The sequence below is a fragment of the Dipodomys spectabilis genome, unplaced genomic scaffold (assembly GCF_019054845.1).
Source record: "Dipodomys spectabilis isolate Male_0828 unplaced genomic scaffold, ASM1905484v1 ptg000024l, whole genome shotgun sequence".
Lineage (NCBI taxonomy): Eukaryota > Metazoa > Chordata > Mammalia > Rodentia > Heteromyidae > Dipodomys > Dipodomys spectabilis.
In genome coordinates this window covers 16,034,603-16,048,897 of record NW_024870701.1, presented here as the reverse complement: position 1 = coordinate 16,048,897, position 14,295 = coordinate 16,034,603, and the positions used below count along the sequence as shown (strand labels likewise).

At 41.1% G+C, this 14,295-nt stretch overlaps 1 protein-coding gene across 4 annotated transcripts in view; it reads right to left on the bottom strand.

Annotated features, from left to right (window-relative positions):
- Fhod3 (formin homology 2 domain containing 3) overlaps positions 1-14,295 on the bottom strand; it is a 431,422-nt gene that overhangs the window by 65,916 nt on the left and 351,211 nt on the right. For all 4 annotated transcript variants that reach the window (XM_042675149.1, XM_042675146.1, XM_042675147.1 and 1 more), the window contains one exon: positions 11,373-11,587. In XM_042675149.1, coding sequence (XP_042531083.1) covers positions 11,373-11,587 — 215 coding nt within the window. The remainder of the gene's footprint in view (positions 1-11,372; positions 11,588-14,295) is intronic.

Sequence of the window (14,295 nt, the reverse complement as noted above, 5' to 3'; positions counted from 1 at the left end):
GGCCTTCTACACAGAGGGGCTCTGCTAGGAGCCGCGTTAGACCAGATCTATCCATGTTATAGTTTCTATACCCATACCACAAAGGAAAAATGTATGCTCCCATGTGAAAAAAGGAAGATGCATGTTCAGAGAGGTTAAATAACTTGTTTAGGGTGACACAGCAGATTGGATAGCCTCAGCTGGTTCCCCCAGATCATTCTCTGCTCTTCCTCATGCCCTTACAGGAAGCTCACCTCTTATAGGAGAACCATCTATGTTTGCATATCCTCTGACTCTCAAATGGGCCTCTAATGGTATGTCTTCTTCTTAGCACATGCCTGTAGGACCCTAGAACACCATCTTCAAGGTAGGTTAAGGAATGACAGTAATAAACCAATCAAAGTAGAAGACCAGCAAAGGTGGAAGGAAAGGAACTGGAATATTTATTTATGCCTTGCTTGCTCCCTTCATGCCTGGACCAGTCTGGCAGAGACACTGTTTCCATTACAGTCTCTGTCCCTTGGCTGTGGCTCTTACAAGGCCTACTTACTCACCAGATTCCGTCAGGCCTAGCAGTGAGAACAATGTTTCCAGCTGCCCTGGCTGTCTTCTCATGGTGCTTCACCAGCTGTTGGTCCCCTGACCTCTCGCACCTCTATACAGCCCTCGCTGAAGTGAGTGCGCACCATTTCCAACCACACAATGACAAGCAGAGCTTGTGCACTGGAACTGGGTTGGTCTGCCTGAAAAGTGCCAGCTGTCGATCGTAATGTTACACTCTCTGTGGTGGGCAACATAATCTACAGAGGAAAAATATCCAAGCATATATATATATATGGTGGGCACTGGCATTCATAATTGCCCTTCATGTCCCCAGCAGCTGAGTCTTATGTTTTATCATGGATTTTACTTCCAAGAGATAAATTATTAATAAAAAATGTTAACATATGAAATCTTTGGGTGGCTTCAATCAGTTTTAGTCTATGGGAGGCCTTGATGGCCTTCCAGGACTTGGCTTTCTGGCTGGTCTTTTGAAACCAAGGGCTGGGCCAACCAGTCCTATAATAGTTGCTCTAAACTGAGCAGATTCCAGGGACCTCCCCAGTTCTAAGCTAATAACTAACACCATCGACTTTAGACTTGTAGCTTAATCACATAAATCTGTAAAAGGTCCCAGGAGGAAAAAAAAGCTCACAACTTTGAGAATTCTTTAGACTTTGTCTTTGGTGTTAGGCCAGGTCTTGCTAAGCTGTTCACTAAGATTTATCTAAAGCAGGCTTTCTCAGCCTCATGAGCAGTTTGGGTTGAATAATTCCTTATTGTGGAGTCACTGTAAGATGTTTAACATCCTAGCTTCTCCTCACTAGAGGTCTTTGGTATCACACTTTCCCTATTTCTCATTATTGGGACAGTTAAAGATGTTTCTAGATGCCTCCAAACATCTCCTGGTTGAAAATCTCCACTCCTAGGAATGGTTTCATTAGGCTGAATACAAACTTGACTATTCAAATCTTACAAAAGAAAGCCGTTATCACTGCAGAATTCTGCCTCAACAGTTAGTGAAATTGTATGCCTTCGAAACTAAGTCCAGCCATGTGGTTAAATTTTAAAGCTAGACTTCCCAAGGGGCTCATATCAAAGTCACCTCTAAGGTCCCTTTAGTCCTATATCCATACCCCACAGTTCCAAAAACCAAGATCCTCATTTAGTTTCAGTTATATTCCATTAGAAGCCCTGGCTTCACATTCATGGATCATGTTGTCCCCAAATCCAAACCCTTGACTCTAAAATCACACTTCATATAGCACTCTTCAATGTTCCAGGAGGTATTTAAGAATCTCAAAGAAACTTAAAAAAAAAAATCCATCTAAGTCCCTCATGGGATGCTTACTCAGGGAAATGAACTTGAGTTGGATGTTGGGCAGGATTACAAACATTATTTTAACTATACTTTCTGCTCCCCTCTCTTGCCCAGCAGATTATGTTTCTGAATGAGTTCACTGGATCCAACTTGGCATATATGATACTCCACTGTAGTATCAAACACAATTTAAAAAACCCTGCCAGTTTCAAGCGTAATTATTGTAATCTTGATGACAACATGCGATGACTTGTATTTCATATGATAAACAGAAAGTGAAAAGCAGTTTTAAGGTTGTTTTACAATTTAGTGCCATGTCATTATCTTGAAGTCAAACAATACACTACAAAATAGCCATGTTGGATTATGAAGACTTCCTCGGAGCATGTTTAAATTTATTCCTTAAAAAGCAAACAAACAGGTCCCATTTTGGTTCCAACATGAAAGATAAGCATGACTGCACTCCTCATTTGCCCTCACATGCCAGTAAGCTAAGAGCTCATTTTCTTATTACAGCAAAGAGGAAGATGAACAAGGGTTCATCTTCATGAACCCTTGTTCATCTTCCAATTCCAAACTGACAATACTTTCCAACAGCCCCTTTAGCTCTTGTCAAGTCTGACAGAAACATCAGTGATATCAAAAGAACACATTAACATTAAAATAAATAGTCCTGAATAATAACACCTAGCAAATTGATGGCGCTTGAGTTCTTTTTTTAAAGCTGTTCAATTTTTTCCTCAGGCTTATCAGGATGTAGTTGTGCTGATATGGATATTCTGATATAGCTAGAGATGAAATTCATTTGTCCAATATTGAGATCTATTATGGGCCAGGCACTGTGGTCCAAGAAAACTTTGAAAAATATCTTCTCTGGAGTATTTTGCAGGCTAACATTATTTGTTAAGTCATAGTAAAAACATAATACAAAAATAATTCATAACTAAAGAAAATATTAGCTCTTCCTGCCAATAGTAGATTCTGACCAAGTTCAAGCAGAACCAGCAGGCCTAGGTTTAGGGTGAACCTAGAAATTTCTCACTTTTAAATTCTTACTACAAAGAGTTAGCCCTTCTTCATTTGTATCTGCTTACTAATGAGTGTGCTTTCTGTTTAATAATATAGTTTATCTCACAAAAGAAGAGCTGGAATAAATAGACTCACATAAAATAAGTGGTGCAATGGACTTATATCCCTCAAAAAATAATAATAAGTTGAGCCAGGCACCAGTAGCTCATGCCTGTAATCCTTGCTACTAAGGAGGGTGAGATCTGAGGACCATGGTTCAAAGCCAGCCTAGACAGGAAAGTCCATGAGACTCTTATCTCCAATTAACCACCAGAAAACCAGAAGTGGTGCTGTGGCTCAAGTGGTAGAGGGCTCGCTGAGCTGAAGAACTCAGGGACAGTGCCTAGGCCCAGAGTTCAAGCCCCATGACCCATATATATATTGACATCCTAACTCTCAAAGTTGCATCATTTCGCTCATTTGTAATAACTAGACTATGATATTCTTAACAAGGGATCTCAATTGTCCAATAGCTAAGTGCATAGGACCATATATAATGAAATGTATCATCATGAACTCCAAGAATTGGAAACAAGAGGTTGTTATGTCATATATGCATTTCTTTTTCTTCTGTTTTAGATTTCTGTACCCTTTGTCTTATATATAAGTTTAGCTGATCTGTGAAAGGGAAAGGGAATCACAGAAACAGCAGGACAAAGGATGAACTCATATAACAATGATAGTAGACAGTATATTGGAAATGAGCTAAACAACTTGGGAAGGAGGCAGTAGGGAGGGGTAAGCAAGAGAAAATGAGGGAGGGGATAACAGTGTTTTCAAAGAAATGTACTCATTACCTTACTTATGTAACTGTAACCCCCTGTTCCTCACCGTTACAATAAAGATTATTAAAAAATAAAGATAACCAACTTCTTTTAAAAAGGCGTGTCTTTGGGCAATGATTAGGTCAACAGAGCCATCATGGATGGATAGTGCTTTAATGGAAAAAACTTCAGAGCACTTGCTAAACTTCTCATCTTGGGAGGACCAGTGAGACAGCACCATCCACCAACCAGAAAGAAAGGGCCCTTATCAGCCATCAAACATGCTAGATTTTTTTAAGAGAACAAGATATTTTCATAGACAGTTTGATAATTTAGCTACCAACTTGCAAAAATCATCCTCTGAACATTCTCCCATTAGAGTACCTAGATCTTCAGAAATGGCTCACATACGTGTCAGCTCTTGAAAAAGTTTCCTCTCAATTAGGCCAACATCATGTTTTCTGTTTTTACACAGTGACCTCTGTAGTCAAAGATGGTTCCTCCACCAATGGCCCATGTAATAAATTTCTTTCTGAGTAAAGGTAACTTAATTGTGTAGGTAAAGTTTCTGTTTGTTTATGTGTGTGTGGTGGGGGGGGGGGTGGTGGTGATATGTGCGCACATGTGCATGTATCACTCTTGGGGCTTGAACTCTGGGCCTGGGTGCTGCCCCTGAGCTTTTTGGCTTCTTTTCTTTCTTCTTTGTTCATTCACCTACCCACAATCGTTTACTAAATGTATTTATTCTGCTTCAAGCATCAGGGAATGACAAAAGTGAATGCAGGCATGGGTCCATCCGAGAAGCATGCAGTGGAGTGGGGAAGGCCACTTACACATCCACATATTGATAGAAGCCTTGGATCCCAACTACACACAAAGTGCAAGGTAAACACAAGAGAGCAATCACAGAGACTTATACGAAGAGAAGATGCTTCAATAGGTAGGTGACCAGTGGGCATTCAGTGTTCAGGAAAGCCATCACAGTATTTTAAAAACAAAGAATAGATGTGATTTTGAACATAGAGAAGAGAATTGGGTTGCTAGGAAGAACCTGGAAGAAGTGAGACCAACAAGAAACTAATCAAAATGATCTAGATGACTGAACAAAAATGGTCCAGGATTGAGGCAGTGATGCTGGAGACAGAGGGAAAGGGCTGATTTGATAAGAAGGAAGGTAACAAATACCTTGTATGTAGGTGTGGTGTGAATATGGAAAGAAGACTCACTTGTATGCATGCTTCCAGCCCAAATGGCAGAGCCCAGATATTCGACTACAACATATGAGCAGGCTTTGGGGTGACAGCTGTTGTTAAGAGATAAGAGACACCCTCTCCTTTAAATGTTCCTCCGATATATTTGGTGAGACTGAAGTGTCAGAGGGACATTCCCACGGAGAGGTCTGAGGAGGTGGGAAACAATTGCCCTGAGCTCAAGGAGGTCAAGCTTGGACCCAAAGAGATGCATTGGAAAAATGCCTTCTCAGTGAGAAGCAGAAGAGACACTGAGAAGACTGCAACCAAACCATGAGAGGGTCAAAAGATGCCGAGAAAGGAAGAGTGATGCAGATGGCACAACAAGCCAGTGATGCACTTCCTCTGGAGATTGTCTGGAGGATCGAGAGGGATCCAGAGACAAAATGCTACAGGAGCTTCCCAGTGGATCTGGCTGGGCCAGCTTTCTCAGAAAGGTTGCAGCTTAATCCTAAATACTTTTTAAAAATTATTTTTAATGAGGGTCTAGCTTTGAAAGGCTCTAAGGATTAAGGATGCATGTATGTTCTGTGTACAATTTGTTACTCTAGGTCCCCAAACCCAGAACTGGATTGAAAAAGCACATTTTAGGGACTGGAAAAATCTACATATCTATGTATCTATGCTGAAAGTAATGTGTCATTTTTTTACAAATGTATTTACTGAGTGGATGGGTACTCAGAAGGGAAGCTAAAGGGACCATAGAAGTGGTGAGGATGATATTGTGGTGACACAATGAGTTCAAATCGAAGGGCTCTGAGCTCAGACAAGGATGCCGGAAAGAAGCCGAGAGTTGCTATCCTTTCCCGGTTCACAGGACTCAGTCACTGATTGGAAATCCAAAGTACCAAAGATGAATGAATCATCATTGTCTCAATGCATGGAGTCTCCTGACAGTCTGGAAACACCAGGCTCCCACCTTGAATGAAATGCACTGATGGCTTACCCAGCCAACAAACCAGGCTTGCTGTGAGCACCGCCAGGTGCCTTGCAGCTCCTGATATTCCACTGTGTCCAATAAGAACAAACAGGTTAATCACTATTTAAAACTTGAATTTTTTCACAGCAAAGACTTGATATAAATTTGATAGTGAAGGCTGCTTTAAAACCATTATAATCTGACATTGAAAACAACTGTCTAGGGACTTCCCATATTGCCACCTCTGCTGGCTGAGGCACTGACATCATTTGTTCTAGAGTATCTCACTAAAGACATATGTATAGAAAATAGCCTTAGAAGATGGAGATGTTTTCTCGCTTTCTGTGCGCCTCTTAGAGCACACAGTGCCTCTCAGTGGCTTATTTTCCACCGAAATGTCTCCCTTTGGGATGAAGAAAGGCATTCTTTACTGCTCCTTATAAATGATTTGGGGTCTCTAAGCTCAGGATTCCTCTTCTCAAATCTTTTGCGGTATGGGTACAGGTATCACTAGATCCTAATCACATCACTGTCAGAAATGAGACTTAGAAAAATGATAAAGTGCTGAATTTATAGCTACTTCCACTGGTACAAATAACACCATTTCCCCCCATCCTGGTGTTTCATGTCTTCTTCCAGTGTGCATCATTGCAGCTGACTAACTTACGTGGTTACAGAGAATAAAGTTTCAGAGCTTTTACACTTCTTGACATCCAATAATGCCCATGAAATCACCATGCCAGTTAGATAAGGCTCCCTTCATCAATTTTCTCAATGTCATTCTGTGCTTCTCCCTACTTTGTTTACTTCAAAAGGACTAAAGAATATCTCATGTGAAGATATAGTGCAAGAAAACACATCGCAGACAATTGTTGTTCTCCCTAGTGAGAAAATGGGTAAACATTTGTTTTTTTTTCCCCCACTCTTAAATAGACAGAGAAATAAGAAGGAAGTAAAATCCAGTGACTTGCCAAGGCTCTCAGTAAGGTCCCACAGCACGTGTAGCAGGTTGGCCCTTGGCTATGGTTAGAGCTAGTGAACCAAATGGCATCAAGTAGCCTCAATCAGGTGAGGCCTGAGAAGGCAGGGCAGCCTGAGTCACATACCCACAAGGAGTCAAGTTTCCTGCCAATCCAGGAAACACTGGACTGGAGGTGTCCCAAAACTTTATGCTAGTGAACCAGCATGCATGAGGCTGATGACTGACAAGGATATTCCACTGCTACTACGCCAACTGGAAATAGGATACCAGATGTTTCTCCCTAATGCCATGGGGATTAGGTAAGCTAGGAGAGTGCCCGCACCTGAAGGAGAACCAAACACTTTTGGCCTAAAGAACAAAAGTGTCCAAGATTCTCAAATTAACGCTAATGAGGATCAAGATGATGACTGTATGTCCTCTTGAACTTAAATAGACTGAATACTTGGTGACATAATTACAGTATTAATAGTTTATTTTCAGGTTTGAGAAACCAGAACTGATTTATCCAAAAGTAAATCTAGAATTGACTTTATTTTCTAGACTTGTAAATGCTTGGATCTATAAGATGAAGCATCAGTGTATCATTGTCAATAATTTCTATGAATGCTGTCAGGCAAACACATGGTTGAGTAGTCTGTATCTTATACCCCCAGGGCCAAATGGTGTAAGACTTTTTGGAAATATCTAGGAACCAATCTAATTATAGGTTGAAAAAGAAATTGTGGCTGAAGGTATTTTTCCTGTCATAAAATTAAAGTGTCATAGCAAAAGATTCAATGCACATTTAAAGTATTATTTCTGTGTGCAATATGGGGCTACCAGGTTAACAACAAAAATAATCTCACTACTATGGGCATTTTTGTGATGAAGTGATTTTGTGATGAAAGCCACTTCCGACAGCTTCCTACCATTTGGAAAGGCCATTTCTCTCCACTGGCCTCCCCTGTGAGGGATGAAGTAAGATGGGACATAGCCCCAGTTCCCCAGGGGAGGAGGTGGGAGGAGCATCATTAACAAGTGGTTTTCATGAAAGTTATAGGGCACTTCAACCCCAAGAGTACCATCCAACATCTGGCTTTCAGGTAAGTAGTCCTTGAGTAGCTGAGATGACAGGTATGAGCCACACACTAGGCCTAAATGACTATCAATCTTCGGTGCACTTCTCTGAAAAGTCATGCCGTAGACTTTTATCCTAAGAGAAACACTATACTTTTTCTTTCACAAAAATAATTGATTTGATTCCAGAGTTATCTGTTACTTTCCAATAATAATAATAAACTTATTAGCAGATATTGTGGTGCAAGCCTCCTAAACTCATTGGGAAAAAGAAAAAGATATAGAAGCAATGGATAAAGAGAGCTATCCTTCCATATTTAACAAGATATTGGACACCATTCATTACAGTGCAGTGAAAATAAGAATACATAGAGATGGCTTTTTCTCACTTGGGGCTGGTAGTTTTATACCAGGGAAAAACACTCATTCCATCACTATTAAGTCTAGGCAATACTGGGACACACATCTGCTGTGAGCCACAAAAGGACCAGATGGAAAAATAATTCAAGCACACATCGACTTGATGGTGGGGGCTAGTGGCATCGTTTATACAAAAGTTTCAGCAGATTCAGCCGGCAAGACTTTTGGCTGAAAGATCTCTCTGGATGGGCCATAATGCTATTGGTATTTAACCATTAGTCCTTCTCTTTAAAAAATATATTTTGTAAGAAAAGAATTTTTTTAATGTTTTTATAACTGCTGACTCTAAAAGTTCTCCAGAATTGCAGTAAAGAATGGCAGTAAAAGAAGGCATAAAATGACCTATAATCTCGAGGTACACATAATTCATGTTTTTTTTCCTCCTTGTATAAATCCAATTCTGAAATGGAGGATGCAGTTTTTAGTGATCGTGGAGAAAGGAAAGAGGTGGTATGGCACAAATTGGACACTTACCATGAATACAGTAGACCTAGGACTCTATGGTAAGTGGCTGGGATGTAGCCAGGTCATTGGGTTCAACTCCCAGGAAATATGGTGAATATCATCTCTCTTCTTACCAAATGCACAACAAGATATCAAAGAGCAGTATTTGGGAGGAAAGGAAAAGGACTAAAAAGATGTCAAGTATGTCATGACCATAGGATCCCACAAAGATCAAGAGTGACAGAGCAAGTCAATCCCTGGCACATTTCTACTCCATAATGCCAGGTGTTGATGCAAGACAAACATCTGGATGTGTGATTAATTTTTTTATCTTCCTCCAGATGCTGGAAGAATGTAAATGCTAGGGATAATCAAAAAGGTTACTTTGAACATTTGACAATGGTAGAAAGAATAGACTATTAGTGGGATGCTAGAGGGCATTTCAAAGGTCACTAGCAATGTACGCAGAGAAAAATATTCCTCTTATCTCAAGTTTGTATTTCTGTCATAAAAGCAAAAGTCCATTAATCAAAAGGAAGATTCAAACGTTCTTTTAAAGACCTTTCTCCCATGAAATTTTTCTTGAGATGCTTTTAATCTTCTATTTTAAAAATCAGTTATAGTCAGGTGCTGGTGGCTCATGCCTGTAATCTAGCTACTCAGGAAGCTGACATCTGAGGATCACAGTTTGAAGCCAGCTCAGGAAGATAAATCTGGGAGACTCTTATCTCCAATTAACTGGCAAAAATCCAGAAGTAGAGATGTGGCTCAAGTGATAGAACACCAGCCTCAAATGAAAATGCCAAGGGAGAACTCAAGGCCCTGAGTTCAAGCCCTAACACTGACACAGTTATGAAACAGTGGAAGGTAGTTAGAATATTTCCATCAATATGGATCACAGTTAACATGTGATGGACAGCTCTTCTAGATCCAAAAAGAGCCACCTCTCCCCAACTCTGGAAAAAAAGAAACATCACATGATGATGTTTTATTAGTTTGTAAGTATATATCAATTCAAATCCTATACCCTTTTTCAGATGCAGATATCACTTGAATAATTTTAGTGAAATATTCTCTCAATCTCTATCAAATCCTTCCACTGACAAAGAAAATCACATTTGCTACTTATCATTCTGCATATTGCTTATATACAAAATATGTATTTTCTGAGTGCTTGAAGCTTGAAATATTCTTTCTTACTAGATAGGACTGCAAGCTCAACTCAAATTGGATAAAATACTTCTGCCATAAACACTAAGTAGTTTAAAAATCTCAAGATGAAACAATATTTACAGATACTGAGAGTTCTAGGGACTGTTTCAGTGTTTTACAGTTCAGACAATCATTGTGTAAATAGCTAGAGGTTAAACAGAATGAAGTGTCCCAGGATTAGGTACTCAACTACAACTTTGCTGAGGGATATTTTTTCCTACTGCCCCTAGAAATATCACAATGTCGATAGAAAGCAATGATATAAAGCAGATTTGGAAAGTCCAAAGCTGTTTTCCTGTTCTCCAGAGATCTCAATATTTTCAGACCGACATTACTCATCTGTGACTGAGACATCTGCCTGGGACAATCTTCCATGGCTCAGTGACCAGGAGGAACTAGATGGGATGGAAAGCTGTGGGGGAGCTAGCCTGCTCCTACGGAATGGGTCCTGAGGCTAAGAGAGCCAGCAAAAAATAAAAATTAAAAAAAGAAATTGGACGGACAATGTGGTTCCATTACATCCAGTTCTGCTGAGGTCATGGAGTCTTGCCTTGCTTAAATGAAACTTTATGCCATATTTAGTCAACCCTCTGAGAGTTAAAAGTTTAGCGTCTCTGCTGTCTTCAGTTGGCTAAGTCTGTATCAGGCGGTAAGCCATGACACTCAATGAAACCAAACAGTGCTAGTGGCAGTGTTAATGAACACACATTATATAAGTGCTTATGCCCAAGAATCATGCTCTGTGTTAACATGCAAGCAAATGGACCCACATGGTACAGGCCACTCAGGAAAACAGCTGATGCTCAAGGCTGCAGACAGTATTTCTCCAAATAAAGCTCTAAGTAAAGCTAAGAAGACAGAATATCTCCAGGAAGAGCCTGCCTGTCTGCACACTGGCATGTACACATACACACATACATACACATCACATGCCAGTAATATTTTCTTTTACTATTTCTTCCTTCTTAGGTATTTAACATCTATTTTCACTAGGTCCACATTTTTTTCTTTGCTTGCTTTAGTTAATTTTATTCTCCATCAACCTAACTTATGCCAAACTAATAATTCTTAGGGCAAGAAAATTCAAAAGCAGTCACTCTGTGGGCAGAATCAATCACCTACACAAATTAGAAAGTACTGTTAATACCTTGGTGTTTAGGATTAGGTATCCAAGTCACTTTATATATTTGCTCTTTTCACTGGTCATTTAGAAAGACATCTTCTGTAACTCCTTTGCTTTACTGTAAGTGGCTCTGAAGTCATCTGCATTATTAGTCACAGCACAGGTTGCCATCATCTCCCAAACTTACCTGGCTTGCTCTCTTCATATTAGTCTGCAGGCTGGAATTGCTACCACTTCCCAGAAGCAGCCCATCCGATGTTAACCTATCCCTCTTCCCTCTGTACTTACACTTACCTTGGAGATGCTGAGGGGATGCTAGGGAGGAAGGTGACACCGTGGAAGACCCCTCCAAGTCTAGAGATGAAGGGCTTTGGCTTCGAGCAGCAGACAAAGCTGAGGCTACTGGCAAGGTGAGGTCCAGAGAGAGGTCAGCTCTGTCACGGCTCGCACTCCGGCTCCTCAGCTCCTTCTCGTGTGCCTCAGCTGCCAACTGCTCCAAGTATTTGTATCTGAAAGTTAAATTCCAAAGGGTTTCCGTAAAAAGAAAGAGGAGCTGGTGGTGGATGCTTGTTTATGGATGAAACACCTGCAGAGTGAGCTTGTTTCCTGATGCACAGAGCACAGAGGAGGGCTGACTGGAGGGTCAGTCTGCCAAAAACACCCAGTGAAGCCAAGATGCTAATGATTAAAAATCCTGCATCATTCATAACCAAACCAGTTGGGGGAAATGGCAACATCACACAGTCCCAGGTCCTGGATGATTGCTGCAGAATCCTACTTTTCCCTTTTAGGAAACATTTGTATCAACAAGCAAAACAGCAGTAATGATCATCACAAAAGTCCCACCAGTGACAGCTGAGAATCAAATTCCCTTGGAGCTTGCAGCTGTGAAATGAGAGGGTCCCTGGGTATGACGGAGAGTAACAATGCCCCAAATACCCAAAGGGGTTGCTTGGACAAGTCCTCTCGGAATTTCTGAACCTGCTTCAATGCTAACAGCAATGCAACTGGAATTCACTTTGTTCTCTCAGTGTCGACCATGGAAACTTTTTTTATATTCTAAAATATTTCTGAGCAGGACTCAGACATCCAATAGCTCGGCCCTGACGTCACATATAGTTTATTCATCAAAGTCCGTTGAAAAGAACAAAGATACATCTGTTTTGCATTTCAGGCAGGCAGAACCCACTAACTGTTTATTAAGACCAGCTACCAATCATATTCTTCATAGTGCGCTTTATAGATCAGACCAAAATAACTTTGAAATATGTGCCTCTTCCAGATGTCTAATTTTACTCACCATTATTTGTGTAGAAATGAATGTACAAATTCAGCAGTCACAGGTCTGACTATCTCACCCACCGCTGAACTGTTTATTCAAGATCTTCCCTCTGCACTCATCCAGATTTTCTGCTTCAGACCCCTGCAACCAGTCACCCCTGAAACTCCCATTTGGATTGGACATGACACTTCTACTTCACCCGTATGAGAGAGACAAAGCAAATACTGAAAATGTTTTTAAATGCATTTTTAAAGTATATACTCTTGACTCCATCCTTGAGGTGAGCTCATCCCATCTTCTCCCCGGGCACAAAGGCAGGCTGCTCTTTAACCCTGTTTACATGGATGGGATTCTTGGCCTGTGAAGCCAGCTTGGACCTGCACAGCTGGAAGTGATCTTGGCCCTGCCTCTGAACTCATGTCGGATATGTAGCCCATTCAACTCGGATGGCATTGTACATTTACTGCTTGGCATAATATGTAGTCATCCTTTCACATGTGTAGGTCTGTTTGCAACACGCAGATAATAAGATTTCTGAGAACATGAAGATTACCATCCTTTGTTCCTTCCCTCCGCACCTTGTATCTGTCAGTTGATGGGAAACAGACAAGCTGCAGGAAGAAATCTGCCAAGAGGCCCCCCCACCTGCAGAAGCCCACCTGCAGCCCAGAAGGCTGAGGGATAAAGGCACCCCATGCTGCGGTCAGAGAGAGAAGCTTGCTTCCCTGGCAAATCTCTGAGAAAAAGACTTGTGATACTGAGAGCAGCTGCCTCACAGTTACAGGATGAAGCTCTCCTGAGGAAAGCTCAGTCTTCTCTTCCCTGCCTATAGCATCACCTCCCAAAGGTTAAGAGAGATTCTGAAGGAAATGGCATTCCTCAGCTCAATACAGGACCTTCTGACAGTGGAAGTAACAGGAACCATAGGGGAAAAGGATTTTTCAGGGCAAGAGGCATATTTTGAATGGGATGGTGGCAAGCTGAAGGCCAGCACTGCTGTCGGTCAAAGGCAAAAGTCAAGGTATTAATTACCACATTGAGTTCAGGCTTGCAATGGAAGAAAGAGGCCAGCAAGAAATGCAGCACAACTAATGGGATCTAGACAAGTCCAGAAGATCAGAACCCTAGAGCAGGAAACCAGGAGTCCAGGAAGGGTGATAACAATGCTCTATATGAACGCTTCCAGCTAGACATCAACCCAGTTTTGAACCTTGTCATGGGCCTTTCATACCCCTTTCAATGGACAGCCAGGCCATCAGCCAAGGGCTTTAGCTTACTTTCTGGAGTATGGCAGTGGTTGCTCATTCCTAAATAGATAAAACAAAAAAAGACCTATTCCCATGCGTACCTGGGCATCCTGGATGCCATCACTAGTATTCTATGATTCAAGGGAAAAGGCAAGGTTTTAACTTGAATGATCCAAAGAATGAAGATGTAACATCTTAGAAAAAATAAATGGCATAGGCTGTTGTGGGAGTGTGGTTTTTTTTAACGGTTATAAAGTTCTAGTTTTATATGATAAAGAGTTCTGAAGAGTAGTTGTCCAACCATGTAAATCAGCCTCACATTACTATACTCTGAAGATGGTTAAAATGGCTAAACTTGGGTTGTGTGTACTTTACTATTTTCTTTTAAATCAAGTGACAAGGTGAGGCAGGCATGGAGGTCAAGAACTCCAAACCTTTCTGGAAGATCTACAGCGTTTCTCTACAGTGGCCAGAGAGGTAAGGGTCGAGAGTTGTCAGGGAGGACCACAATACCTCGAAATTTGAACATCCTATCATGGTTTAGCAACCTCTTGCCACACAGAAGCCCTCTGCAGGCCTTGGGAAAGAGACTGCATGTGTATCGTGGCCTTTTTATAGAGTAACTCTAATAGCCATATCATTCCTGATATGAGGAGCCCTCCAACCTATGCTTTTATGGGTCCCTGCT